The 15413-nt window shown below is 42.3% G+C and overlaps 1 protein-coding gene across 2 annotated transcripts in view; it reads left to right on the top strand.

Annotated features, from left to right (window-relative positions):
- The window catches only part of adamts17 (ADAM metallopeptidase with thrombospondin type 1 motif 17), a 197663-nt gene that overhangs the window by 144919 nt on the left and 37331 nt on the right, over positions 1-15413 (top strand). For both annotated transcript variants that reach the window (XM_062963439.1, XM_062963438.1), the window contains 2 exons: positions 4087-4244; positions 13088-13247. In XM_062963439.1, coding sequence (XP_062819509.1) covers positions 4087-4244; positions 13088-13247 — 318 coding nt within the window. The remainder of the gene's footprint in view (positions 1-4086; positions 4245-13087; positions 13248-15413) is intronic.

Genomic DNA, 15413 nt, shown 5'->3' with positions numbered 1-15413 from the left:
AGAAGTATGTACCGTGGGAGCAAAGCAATTGAGCACGTACTTTGCACACATAGAACTCCACTCCTGGGATCTCCAGATAAGATGGAGAGGGGCTCCGGCCTCAAAGCCTGGGAAAGGCATTTTCTGTGTGCCACACTTGTCAAATTGGCAAATCAAGGGTCTTGCTTTATTTTTCAAAGTGCATTTTTCGAAAGAGTGCAGGTTGCTGTGCAGAATGAGAATCCAGAAGCACAGGTTAATCTTCTCCAGTATAGTTTCCAGAAAGTTTGCAAAGTCCTTGTACAATGTGCTGAGATCATTTTCATTATTTTACTGACACAAAAACACAGTATGACACAGCAAACGAGATGTATATGCACAAAATCACAAGTCGAACACTTCCCAAACGTATTATAATTATAATTATTATCATCATCAAATACACAACAAGATTAGTACACAGCATACAAGATCACTATGCTGGCTGTTGTATTGGATCACACGTCAGACACTTCCCAAGTGTCTAGCACTATGTGATGTATCGGCAAATAATGTGTGCAGTTCTGAGTAAGGTGGCCATTTGCAGCTGAGAGGTGGTAATTTTGTCAGCAGTGATTGTTTTCAAATGCTGGCCAAGGTCTTTAGGCACTGCACCCAGTGTGCCAATCACCACTGGGACCAACTTTACTAGCTTGTGCCTGAGTCTTTGCAGTTCAATCTTTAAATCCTCGTTTAAATTTATTAAATCTTCATTTAAATTTATTATTATTATATTTATTATATTTATTTTTATATGGTAAAGGTAAAGGTTTTCCCTGACATTAAGTCTAGTCATGTCCGACTCTGGGGGTTGGTGCTCATCTCCATTTCTAAGCCGAAGAGCCAGCATTGTCCGTAGACACCTGCAAGGTCATTTGGCTATAGGCATGACTGCATGGAGCGCTATTACCTTCCTGATGGAGCAGTACCTATTTAACTACTCACATTTGCATGTTTTCTAACTGCTAGGTTGGCAGAAGTTGGGGCTAACAGGGAGCTCACCCCGTTCTCCAGATTCGAACTGCGGACCTTTTGGTCAGCAAGTTCAGCAGCTCAGAGGTTTAACTTGCTGTGCCATCGGGGGATCCTTTTATTTATTTTTATACCCTGGTTTATCTCCCCTGTAATGGACTCAAAGTAGCTTAGCATAAAAGCATTAGCACACAATTAGAAATAGACAAATATGCAAACATTAAAACAGCATTAAATGTAAATAGAATTTAAAAGTCATAGTTAAAAACCATTCAAATATACCCAATGTGTATTCAAAGTGAAAAACACATATGGGAAGAATATTGCTCAGGAATGGTCTAGTCTTTTGAGCAGAGTTCCCCAACAGTCACAATTTTTAAATTGTTAACCCAGGAATGAATAACAATGAATATCTTACCCTCCATAGTACCATCTAGGCCAGGAGTCCTCAAACTTTTAAAGCAGAGGGCCAGTCCACAATCCTTCAGACTGTGGTGGGGCCAAATTATCATTTGAAAAAAAATGAACAAATTCCTGTGCACACTGCACATGTCTTATTTGTAGTGCAAAACAACAACAACAATGAAATAACTATACAATATTTAAAAATAAAAACAATTGTAACCAACATAAACCTATCAGGATTTCAATGGGAAGTGTGGGCCTACTTCTGGCCAATGAGATAGCCAAGTTAATTAGGATTGTTGTTGTTGTTGTGTGCCTTCAAGTTATTTCAGACTTTGGGCAGCCTAAGTCTAAAATTATTTATTTATTCATTTACTATATTTATTTGTTACATTTATATCCTGCCCTCCTCACCCTGAAGGGGACTCAGAGCAGCTGTATGTACATACAATATATTATACTATTAGCATAGCACAATATTAGCATTATATATTACTACATTGAACTATACCACTATACTGTAATATTATATGTAATATATAACATATAATTAATATTATTATATGGTATTATTATTAGTTTTATATTGTCTAACATTATAATATTATTATCAATATTATATGTATATACAATATATTATATTATTAAAAATGATATAAAAATATTATATTATAAAACTGAGGGCAGGGGCCAGGTAAATGACCTTGGAGGGCCGCATCCGGCCCCCGGGCCTTAGTTTGGGGACCCCTGATCTAGGCCAATGATGGGCAAGCTCTTGCGCTTGGTGTGTCAAAATTCACCAAAAAACCTAGCATGACTTGGGTGGTGTGTCACTTCGAGAAAAAAAACCCATAATTTTGCAATGTGTATAGTTTAAATAACAAAAATATATAATTGTAATATATAACTGTATTCAATAAATCAAAAACTATTTACTACCATTATTTCCATGTACAACTATCTATGGTACTTCTTGCAGTTTCCATGCTGATTTCTCTCTATTCTAGTTTCAATGTAGTCATGAGTAATGAATATAATAATAATAATAATAATAATAATAATAATAATAATAATAATAATATAGTAATAATATGATAATATACTACAAGAATAATAGAATAATAACAGAAATTATATATATATTCTATTATTATTCTATTATTCTTGTAGTATATATAAACTAGCTGTGCCTGGTCACGCGTTGCTGTGGTGAAGTATGGTGGTATGGGAAATAAAGTATTGAGGAATTGGTAGTAGTTAAGGTAAAGGGTAAAGGTTTTCCCCTGACATTAAGTCCATTAAAAATGGGTTATATAGCTGTATGGAAGGGCCTTGAGTCTACACTGCCATATAATCCAGTTCAAATCAGATAATCTGTATTTTATAGGCAGTGTGGAAGAGGCCTAAGTGAGGCCTAACTCTGCCTGTCCCCTGGGCTGAGTGGGTTGCTAGGAGACCAAGTGGGCGGAGCTTCGCCTTCTAACTGGCAGCAATTGGATAAAAACAATTATTCTCCTCCCTCTAATTAGGACTTTATTTTTCTTTTCTTTTTGTTGTATGAACGTAGAGGCATGGATGAGGGGTTGTGCTGCCAAGTTTAGTGTTTCTGGGATGTGTAGTTTTGTTGTTTTGACCTAGGCCAAAATTTTATTACCCTTTTATATATATACTAGCTGTGCCCAGCCACGCGTTGCTGTGGCAAAGTGGTGGTGGTATTGGTTAAAAGTTGTTGTGGAATTTTTATTTGACGTTATTTGTATTTTTAAAATTAATTTTATTGTAACTTATCTTTTTATTTATTATATTTTATTATTTTGTTGTATTATTTTTAGTTATTTTGTTATAGTATTTTATTGTATTAATTTTTTAGTGTTTTAATTATTTTTATTGTATTATATTGTATTGTATTATTTGTATTTATTTTATTTTTTATTCTTTTATTAACACTGGGCTGAGTGGGTTGCTAGGAGACCAAGTGGGCGGAGCTTAGCCTTCTAAGTGGCAGCAATTGGATAAAAACAATTATTGCTCTCCCTCTAAGTAGGACTTTATTTTTCTTTTCTTTTTGTTGTATCAACCTAGAGGCATGGATGATGGGTTGTGTTGTCAAATTTCGAGGTTGGGGGGCCAGTAGTTTTGTTGTTTTGTGGGTCGCCGTGATGCCATCACTCATTTATATATATAGATAGATGTAATGTGCATAATTCCCATGGAGTAAACAGCAAAACCACTGGACCAAATCACACCAAATTTGGCCACAAAAGACATAGTCATCCAATCAATCTGCATGCAGCAGCGTGTCAGCAAAAATGGCTAGGCGTGTCAGTGCTGACAAGCATGTCATAGGTTGGCCATCACTGATCTAGGCCAACTACAAATGATAGCAAATGTGACATTACGTTTCAGACCGCAGCAGGAAAGGCAGCCTTATATCAAATACTCCCACATTTGTTGTGCATGAAATATGTAGCAATATTTCCTCTGTCAAAATAGATGGAGCAGATAACCTTTTGCAACTTATTAATGGGAGCATAGTATCGAGTTATAGGGTTGGAAGAGGATGAGACACAGTCGGGTTGGGTGCCTTTCAGCCACTTCCTGGGCCAAGTGAAATGCGACCATGGCGTTCTCTTCTGGGCGATGACAGGCGTGCTTCCCGCTACATCCCTTGTTGTTTGTTCTCCTTTGCAGCTTTGAAAGATTCCAGTAAAAAGTCCATCAACAGCGACTGGAAAATTGAACTTCCTGGTGAGTTTCAGATCGCAGGAACGACTGTCCGGTACGTGCGGAGAGGCCTGTGGGAGAAAATCTCCGCCAAAGGACCGACCAAGATACCCCTCCACCTGATGGTAAGTAGAGATCTTTTCATTGCCTTTCTTCCTGGCAGAGTCCACTTTCGCTGTTCACTGATAACCGTTTTCTTCCTCTCTTTGTCATCAGTGTGATTGGGGTGTTTTGTCTCAAGGGCAAGGAGTTACTTACAAATCATGTATTAAAATATTTCTGTCCTAAATCATAAGACGTTAGGGTAGAAGTAAGATGCGCACATACAACAATGTAGGTAAATCATGGGATTTGGAGATGGTGATACAGCACAACCCTCATATGTGTTGGGAATATATAGAATCATAGAATAATAGAGTTGGAAGAGACCACATGGGCCACCTAGTCCAACTCCCCTACCATGCAGAAAAGGCACAATCAAAGCCCTTCAGACAGATGGCCATCCAGCTATTTAAAAGCCTCTAAGGAAGGAGCTTTCATCGGACACCGGGGAGGCAGAGAGTCCCACTATTGAATAGCTCTTCACACCATCGGAAAGTTCTTCCTAATGTTCAATGAAATCTCCTGTCATTTGGCCATCCAGCCTCGACGATGATGATGATGATGATGATGGAAGAGACCACATGGGCCATCAAGTCCAACCCCTTTCTGCCATGCAGGAAAAGCACAATCAAAGCCCTCTTGAAAGATGGCCATCCAGCCTCTGCATAATAATAATAGAATAATAATAATAATAATAATAATAATAATAATAATAATAATAACCCTCAAGTACCACCTCTCAGCAGTAAAGAACTGGTGGGATCACAAACCTGCCAAAGTATTGGAAAATGAGCATGCAAAGATACTGTGGGACTTCCGAATCCAGACTGACAAAGTTCTGGAACACAACACACCAGACATCACAGTTGTGGAAAAGAAAAAGGTTTGCAAAGACTCTGGCAGAAACCAGTGCAGGTGGTCCCGGTGGTGATTGGCACATTGGGTGCCGTGCCAAAAGATCTCAGCCGGCATTTGGAAACAATAGACATTGACAAAAGGCCACCCTACTGGGATCTGCGCGCATCATCCGAAAATACATCACACAGTCCTAGACACTTGGGAAGTGTTCGACTTGTGATTTTGTGATACGAAATCCAGCATATCTATCTTGTTTGCTGTGTCATACAATATAATAATAATAGTATAACAACAATAGAGTTGGAAGAGACTACATGGATCATTCTAGTCCAAACCCCTGCCATGCAGGAAAAGCACAAGCGGATGGTCATCCAGTCTCTGTTTAAAAGCTTCCAAGTAAGGAACTTCCACCGAACTCCAAGGCAGAGAGTTCCACTGCTGAACATCTCTTCTTATGGTCATGAAGTTCTTCCTAATGTTCAGGTCGAATCCCCTTTCCTGTCATTTGGACCCATGGCTCCATTGAGTCCCATTTTCAAGGGCAGCAGAAAACGAGCTGCCTTATGACACCCTTTGACATATTTATATATAGCTCCCATGTCTCCTCTCAACTTTCTCTTCTGCAGGCTAAACAGACCCAACTCATTCAATTGCTCCTCAGAAGGATTCATGGTCTCCAAACTTTTGACTCTTTCAGTCTCTTCCTCTGGATGCCTTCCAGCTTAGAGTCAACATCTCTTTTGAACTGCTTTGCCTAGAATTGGAAACAGTGTGATTCCAGTAAAAAGGTCTGACCAAAGCAGAATAGTGAGGTACAAAGACTTCTCTCGACACTAGACTTTTCCCATGTTTTTATGATGGAACCAATTAGGAAGTGACATTTATTACCCAGGGACAAAAACCGCGTTACATCTTGTAATAGCAATCCCTACTGAAATGTTTGTTATGTGCTAGATCAGTGGTTCTCAACCTGTGGGTCCCCAGGTGTTTTGGCCTTCAACTCCCATAAATCCTAACAGCTGGTAAAGGTAAAGGTTTCCCCTGACATTAAGTCCAGTCATGTCTGACTCTGGGGGTTGGTGCTCATCTCCATTTCTAAACCGAAGAGCCGGCGTTGTCCGTATTTATTTATTTATTTATTTACAGCATTTATATTCCGCCCTTCTCACCCCGAAGGGGACTCAGGGCGGATCACATTACATACATAGGCAAACATTCAATGCCTTTTAACATAGAACAAAGACAAGACAAACATAGGCTCCGAGCAGGCCTCGAACTCATGACCTCCTGGTCAGAGTGATTCATTGCAGCTGGTTGCAGCTGGCTTGCTCTCTAGCCTGCGCCACAGCCCGGGCCCGTAGACACCTCCAAGGTCATGTGGCCGGCATGACTGCATGGAGCGCCGTTACCTTCCCGCCGGAACGGTACCTATTGATCTACTCACATTGGCATGTTTTCGAACTGCTAGGTTGGCAGAAGCTGGCGCTAATAGCGGGCGCTCATTCCGCTCCCAGGAACCTGGGACCTTTCGGCCTGCAAGTTCAGCAGCTCAGTGCTTTAACACACTTTGCCACCGGGGCTCCATAACAGCTGGTAAACTGGATGGGATTTCTGGAAGTTGTTGGCCAAAACACCTGGGGACCCACATGTTGAGAACCATTGTGCTAGATAAGAGTTGTGCCGAAGGAGCGAGAAAATGCAATGAGAGGAAGTATTGGGTCAATGAAACTGCAGGAATCAGTCATGCAGGGAATGGAGATCATATTGTACATTGCACGCAACACAATTGCACATGTACTCACACGTGTACAGAGAGAGAGTGGGCGGGGGGGAGGGGAAGAGAGAGTATGGCTGCAAAATTGCACAAAATTGATTTCATATGAGCCCTTCGATTCTTCGGTCTTGTTCCCAGAATGAGATAATAAGGCTCTGCATTTTTTAAAGGAACTTATCCTTCTTTTTGAAAATGCCCTGGGCATTTCTCCGCGATGTGCGATGGTCAGTATGTTTCTTGGACAAACGAGTGTTTGCGTAGCTAGGTCTGTTTCAGCGCTCGCTTGGCAACGCAAGACCAGCCCAGTCCCTGAGATGCCTCCCGATAGGATGGCTTCCTTCTCGTCATTCAGCAAAGTCATTAACATCTCGTTTGCTTAAACCAGGGGCAGGGTGGGGCTTTGCGTCCTGCGCTGGCAAGGACTCCACTTTTTGGAACCTGCAAAAACCTTTAAAACCATAGCTGATTGTCTGGTTTGTTTTAGCTTTGGCTTCCATCTCAGACTAATAAAGCTCCCACTCTGTAGCTACAGATGTGCTGTTATTTCCCCGCATCTTGCAAAAGATATTTGTCTGTTTTTCGTACGGATCAGGTTTTTTTTTAAAAGAAATAGAGAGCAAAGAGCTTTTTCTAGACGGAATTAAAGGGCTGGAAGGGCCTCAGGGCTATCTGGCCCGGTGTCTTCACGGAGGCAGGACCGAGCGGACCAAAGAGTCCACAGCAGATGTTTGCAAAAGGAAACATCTCACAAATCCCCCACCCACCGACTTTTCAACGCATTAAGGTTTCGGCCCAGCCCAGGACAAAACAATTAGTCAGTAGTAGATTCACAAACTATTGGGACCAGCCATGCTCAGTATCTGGATCTCTGCTTGGAGAGTACACTTTCCAACCCATTGACCCTGACATCATTTGTTGGAACTAAAGGAATAACTTGCAACGTACAGAAAGCCCTGTTTGGTTGACCAAGGAAAGCCAACAGCCTCTTTGTGTTTATACAAAGCTAGGCTGGCCCATATTGTCTGAAACAAGCTGATGGCAACCTTATGTGGGACCTTCAAGAGCCCTGAGTAGCACCCAATTGATTCCCTTATTTATTTATTTATTTACAGTATTTATATTCCGCCCTTCTCACCCCAAAGGGGACTCAGGGCAGATCACATTACACATATAGGCAAACATTCAATGCCTTTTAACATAGAACAAAGACAAAACAAACATAGGCTCCAAGAGGGCCTCGAACTCATGACCTCTTGGTCAGAGTGATTCATTGCAGCTGGTTGCAGCTGGCTTGTTCTCCAGCCTGCGCCACAGCCCGGGCCTTACATGAGGCTTAAGCAGATATGAGATTACTAACAATAGCTTGCGGTGAGTTTTTGGCCATGGCTGTATGGCCATGTTCCAGAAGCATTCTCTCCTGACGTTTCGCCCACATCTATGGCAGGCATCCTCAGTTTTCTCCCAGGCAGGAAGAAGCCAAGCTTTGTAAGCCACAGGGCCATTAAATGCTAATCAAGGAGATTAATGACAACATTTACACCTGCCTCCAACAGACAAGAGTCCTTTCTTCCACCGATATATACACCTCCTTGCTTAGTTTCCAACAGACCTCACAACCTCTGAGGATGCCTGCCATAGAAGTGGGCAAAATGTCAGGAGAGAATGCTTCTGGAACATGGCCAGACATCCCGAAAAACTCACCGCAACCTAGTGATTTTAGCCTTGAAAGCCTTCGACAATACATTACTAACAATGTTTGCTTTAGTACCAGCTTTACTTCCAAGATTATACGCATTGCCATCTCCCTCTTTGAAGTAGAGTAGATTAGGCTGAGAGGGTGAAACTGACTCAGGCCCCTTCTTGAATGTCTCCTGTAGTTGTTTTTCTTAATCTATTTATCCTATTATGCTTATATTATTGATGCACTCTGTTGTTTATGTGATTTTAATATGATGTAAGCTGCTTTGGGTCCCATGAGGTAGAAAAGCGGGATATAAATAAAGATTATTATTATTATTATTATTATTATTATTATTATTATTATTATTTTATTATGACACAGCAAACAAGATAGATATGCTGGATTTCGTTTCACAAAATCACAAGTCGAACACTTCCCAAGTGTCTAGGACTGTGTGATGTATTTTCAGATGATGCATGCAGATCTCAGTAGGGTGGCCTTTTGCAGTTGGCAGGTCGTAATTTTGTCAATGTCTGTTGTTTCCAAATGCCGGCTGAGATCTTTTGGCACGGCACCCAGTGTGCCCATCACCATCAGGACCACCTGCACTGGTTTTTGCCAGAGTCTTTGAAGTTCAATCTTGAGGTCCTGATAGCAGCTGAGTTTTTCCTGTTGTTTTTTGTCAATGCGACTGTCACCTGGGATGGCAACATCAATGATCCAAACCTTTTTCTTTTCCATAACTGTGATGTCTGGTGTGTTGTGTTCCAGAACTTTGTCAGTCTGGATTCGGAAGTCCCACAGTATCTTTGTGTGCTCATTTTCCAATACTTTTGCAGGTTTGTGATCCCACCAGTTCTTTACTGCTGGGAGGTGGTACTTGAGGCATAAGTTCCAATGAATCATTTGGGCCACATAGTTGTGCCTCTGTTTGTAGTCTGTCTGTGCAATTTTCTTACAGCAGCTGAGGATATGATCAATGGTTTCGTCGGTTTCCTTGCACAGTCTGCATTTTGGGTCATCAGCTGATTTTTCGATCTTGGCCTTAATTGCCTTTGTTCTGATGGCTTGCTCCTGGGCTGCAAGGATCAGGCCTTCTGTCTCCTTCTTCAGGGTCCCATTCGTGACACATTATTATTATTATTATTATTATTATTATTATTATTCTACTTTGCCATATAAAATCCATATTATCTGCTTTTAAATGGATTATATGGTAGTATAGACTCCAATACAAAGCAAAGAATCTGGATTCGGAAAATGGATCCATCCTGAGCATCATTTAGATTGTGCATAATCCACAATTCACATCATGTTATTATCAGTATATTAGAAGGAAGCATAACACGACTACATTGAGCAACATTTCCACTTAATCTGTTGATTGACCTATCCTTCCTCAATACCTCCTAAAGGAACATCCCATTCATAGAATGTAGTGGTCCTAATTGCTTAGCAGAAAAGCTGCTATATATTGTCGAAGGCTGTCATGGCTGGAATCACTGGGTTGCTGTGAGTCTTTTGGGCTGTATGGCCATTATCCAGAAGCTTTCCCTCCTGACGTTTCGCCCACATCTGTGGCAGGCATCCTCAGAGGTTGTGAGGCTACTGTGAGTAGAAAAGCTACTGTTTGGAAAAGTTCCCAGCAAAAGATGAACGGTGGCTGCCACTCCCCAAAGGTATTCTTGTGATTGAAAACGTCTCACATGGCCAGGAAATGTGGGCTGTGGACTCCGCTTTGGGTCGGCAGCCTTGAAGGAGTTCCTCCACTTTAAAGGCAAACACTTTCAAGCCCTTCCATGTGTTCAAGACGAAAAGGAGGGGCTAACAAGGAAGGTTTTGCAAATGTTCTTATTTCGGGGCTATCTCCGCACTCCGATCTCTTCTACAGATAGAGCATTCCCGTCTCCGTTTTCAGCCTCATCTGTTGCACTTATCTGGAGGAAAGGGAGTGGTCCCTGGGTTTTTGCCCATGAAAACGAAAAGAGCAGCGTTTAATTTTTATCAGGTCTGTCTCATTTTCGGAGCTCTAAGCAGTTGCAGATGCCTCCAGCTGCCGGAGGGTCAGATCAGTTCTGCCTGGCACCATTCCCTTGCCACATATCAGATAACGTATTACTGTGTTTGTTCAGGGTTTGATTTGTTCATTGGGCTTCTTGCCATCTCAGGCTTTTTTCCCTCCCAGTAAATGCACGTACCATTTCACTGCAGTGAGATACAATATCACCTGTCTGCTCACCCTCCCCTTGGGCTGCCCATCTTTGTTCCAACCTGCTCCGAGTACAAGCGTACTTTCCTGCGCACCTGCGCTGCAAACCCACCCGCTCCAAAATCCAACGTGTATCTAATCAATGCCATCTTAACTCAGCAGGACTATTAATTATAATGAGATGCTTCAAGACTAAAGTGGGTTCGTTTCAATTTCCGGCAGCCGTGCTTAATGTCTGGTTGAATAGCCTGCAGCACACTGTGGCTTTGTTTATGACTCCCTCCATAGAAAACATGGTGGTCTCACATCCAGAGTGATTGTTGCCTCTGTCACTCCAAATAATGGCAGACTGAAAGAAGACACCCCTGCAGAGATGAGCTTTCAGTGTAGCATTATTATTAATTATTTTATTATGACACAGCAAACAAAATAGTTCTGCTGGATTTCGTATCACAAAATCACAAGTCGAACACTTCCCAAGTGTCTAGGACTGTGTGATGTATTTTCGGATGATGCGAGCAGATCCCAGTAGGGTGGCCTTTTGCAGTTGGCAGATCGTAATTTTGTCAATGTCTATTGTTTCCAAATGCCGGCTGAGATCTTTTGGCACGGCACCCAGTGTGCCCATCACCACCGGGACCGCCTGCACTGGTTTCTACCAGAGTCTTTGAAGTTCAATCTTGAGGTCCTGATAGCGGCTGAGTTTTTCCTGTTGTTTTTTGTCAATGCGACTGTCACCTGGGATGGCGACATCAATGATCCAAACCTTTTTCTTTTCCACAACTGTGATGTCTGGTGTGTTGTGTTCCAGAACTTTGTCAGTCTGGATTCGGAACTCCCACAGTATCTTTGCGTGCTCATTTTCCAATACTTTTGCAGGTTTGTGATCCCACCAGTTCTTTACTGCTGGGAGGTGGTACTTGAGGCATAAGTTCCAATGAATCATTTGGGCCACATAGTTGTGCCTCTGTTTGTAGTCTGTCTGTGCAATTTTCTTACAGCAGCTGAGGATATGATCAATGGTTTCGTCGGTTTCCTTGCGCAGTCTGCATTTTGGGTTATTATTATCATTATTATTATTATTATTATTATTATTATTATTATTATTATTATTTAGTAATGTTGTGATTACTAAAAATAAACATGGATTTCTCAAAATCAAGTCATGCCAGACTCATCTCATCTCTTTTTTTGATAGAGTTACAATCTTGGTAGATGCAGGAAATGCTCTGGATGGAGTATATCTTGATTTCAGGAAGGCCTTAGACTGAGTCCCCTATGACCTTCCTACAAGCAAACTAGTCCAATGTGGGCTAGGCAATGTTACTATTAGGTGGATATGGAATGAGTTAAGTGATGGGACTCAATGGGTGCGTCTACCCAATGGTTTGTCCTCTTCATCCTGGAAAGAAGTGACTCTTTGGTGCCATGAAGAGGATGTTCTGTTCAACGTCTTTCTTAATGACTTGGATGAAGGTCTAGACAGGCAGACCGGACCAAATTGGGAGGGAGAGTGAATACTCCAGAGGACAGGATCAGGATTCAAAATGACCTCAACAGATTATTGGCCAAAACTAACACAATGAATTTCAATAGGGACAAATGTAAGATACTACACTTAGGAAGAAAAAATTAAATGCACAGATACAACATGGGTGATGCCTGGTTTGACAACAGAGTTACATGTGTGAAAGATCTTGGAGTCTCAGTGGTGAACATGAGCCAAGAGTGTGATGCAGCAGCTGAAAAAGCCAATGAGATTTTAGGCTGCATCCAAAGGAGTCCAGTGTCCAGATCAAGGAAAGAAGTCATGGTGCCTCTCTATTCTGCTTCACCTGGAATCACACTGTGTTCAACGCTGGGCTCCACAATTTGAGAGAGAGATTGACTCTAAGCTGGAAGGAGACTAAAAGGGTCAAAGGTCTGGAGACCATGCATAGTCCCCGAGTAGAGGCTCAAAGAGCTTTGACTCTTTAGCCTGCAGAAGAGAAGGTTGAGAGGAGGCATGAGGGAGAAGGCTTGTTTTCAGCTGCCGTGGAAACAACTCAATAATTGAGGCATGGGTTCCCACTTTAAATCCTGTAATTGCCTCCTGCAGAATTCTAGAATATTGAAGGCTCCTCCTTGGACTGTAAATCCCAGGACTCAGGTCTGATACCAACTCTTTAACAGTGTAGTGTGATAATACCATGAGTGACTGTTGGTTCTCGGAAATAAGTTGCAGTTGTTTTTCTTTCACTGAAATGCTTTCAGTACATTTGGTTTACTCTTTCAACTATTTTTATCTATTTTGCTAATATTCCCGCCGTCCCAGTGAAAGTCAATCTCCTACTCTTTCAACCAGGTGCTGTTATTCCATGACCAGAACTACGGGATCCACTACGAATACACCATCCCTGTGAACTACTCTGCCGAAAACAGAAGTGAGCCTGAGCATCAGCAGGAATCCTTGTACATATGGACCCACAGTGGATGGGAAGGCTGCAGTGTGCAGTGTGGAGGAGGTGAAGCTTGTTTATTTGTTCATCTGGAGTTGCCTGCTACCTATTACCAGAGGTTCTCAGAGATATTTGAAAACAGTGCTTATCTATAACTATCTATATCCATAATAAAAGTGAAAGCCTGTATGTGTGTATGTGGCATGGGTGTCTGTTCACACAGGCAGCCTCCAGCCTCCACAGACAGGCTACAGTTCCCAGTGCTAAGGAGCCAGCAAGTCATTCTTTTCCACTGACATTGCAGTTACAGCAAGCACCATGAACATGTAGCCTCAACCCCTGCCAGTGTCCTTCCCAAACACTATGGCCCAGCACCCAAGGAATGCTTTCATTTGGGGACCATTTCATCCTAGATGTCGCCTTTTCCTCCACCACAGGCAGGCATCCCAGGGTTCTCCATTGCTGGGGAATTTGCATGGCCCCGCCTACTGCCCTTCCCTTTCCAATCTGTCTTTAGAACAAACACTGCACAACTACACTTCCTGGAGGAGTTTGGGGGATTGACTCCTCATGGTGGAAGTTGTAGTTCACCCTGCATCAAGTCAGAGCACCGTGACTCCTACTGGGGAATGTAAAGGAGTTGTAGTTCACCTACACCCAGAATGCTATGAACCCAAACAATGATGGGCCAAACTTGCCATGCATACCTGATATGCCCAGATTTGAATACTGGTGGGTTTTGAGGGGAATTGGCCTGGACATTTGGGAGTAGTACATCCTGGGATTTATAGTTCACCTCCAATGAATGAGCACTCCGAACCCTTCCGAAGATGGACCATGACCAAACTTGGCACAAAGAGCCCCCATAACCAGAAAAGCATATTGGACAAGTTTGGGGAAAAGGGAGTTATAGTTCACCTGCATCCAGAGAAACAGTGTCCCACACCAACAATGGACTGGGACCAAACTTTGCACAGAGAAGCCTCATGACCAACTGAACATACTGCAGGGGTTTGTGGGGATGGGCCTTGATTTTGGGAGTTGTAGGTTACCTGCATCCAAAGAGCACTGAACTCAGCCAATGATTCATCTGGACCATACTTGGCATACAGACCCAAAATGGTTAACTTTGGATACTGTCAGGGTTAGGGGAGGATTGACTCGTGATTCTGGGAATTGTAGTTCACTTACTCTAAAGAGAATACATAACATTCAAAGACAAATAATGCCTTTTCCAATAACCCGGGCACTGCCGGGTCCCCAAGCTTGTCATAAAATAAAATAAAATGTTATTTGACTAGGATACCTCTAAACACCTCAGTCATCAACAACCCTACTCAGGTCCTGCAAACCCAGATCCATGGTTTAAAACCAATCCATTTGTAATGTAATGTTTCCCGTGATGGCTTTAGCGTAGTTGTTTCAGCCTCTTGGGAAACTGTAGACCTGTTTCAACAATGACTGAGGATCTCAGACACAATGGGGAGAACATGGAGACATCTATCCATTTTCGAAAAGGCATGCCTTGCCTTGCCAAGTGCCGAGATGGGTCACGGTATCGGACAGAATTGCTCTCAATTACTGAGTTACAGCCTTTTTCAATTCTGGTGAAATTTGTTGACTATGGATCAGCTGACAAATTGTGCACAGGCAGGTAAGCCTGTATTTTATACATATACTTTTTCCAGCAGTGGAGTTGAGCAAGTTCTTGTTGCTACTCCAGAAGGCAGGGCCCAACCAGCCAAGTGTTTGAATTGCTATATTGTTCGAGGGAAGTTGGCTCCTGCTCTGTTTCCAGATATTTCCATAATGGACCTGCAAGACCTTTGATTTCAAGAGAGTGAATTACTTTTGCCCTAAAGGGAAAACATGGCTGCAAATTCCCCTCTTCCATTTGAAGTGTATATAAATGGGAAATTATCTTGATTTGACAGAAGCATTTCAGGGACCAAGGAGCTAGGCTCCCTATCAAACCCTCCCTCTTCAAAAGTATTTGGCAAGATATTAGTTGTTGTGATGTTTATCCCTACTTAGATGACCTTCCAGTCTGTTCTCTATCACTACAGAAGGATCCAGCTGTAACCTTTCTGGGCTTCATACTTAAAAAGGAGACGAGTCCGGTCCCTCCAGTCGAAACCATTCAGTGTCTGGGTGCTGATATCAACAACAGATAAATAATGCCTTTCCTTCATGGCAAGGAGTTGGACTAGATGATCCATGTGGTCTCTTCCA

Source organism: Anolis carolinensis, unplaced genomic scaffold, assembly GCF_035594765.1.
Source record: "Anolis carolinensis isolate JA03-04 unplaced genomic scaffold, rAnoCar3.1.pri scaffold_11, whole genome shotgun sequence".
In the NCBI taxonomy this organism is placed as follows: Eukaryota; Metazoa; Chordata; class Lepidosauria; order Squamata; family Dactyloidae; genus Anolis; species Anolis carolinensis.
Note: the sequence above shows the minus strand (reverse complement) of the source record. Positions and strands in the feature narration are given on the sequence as shown.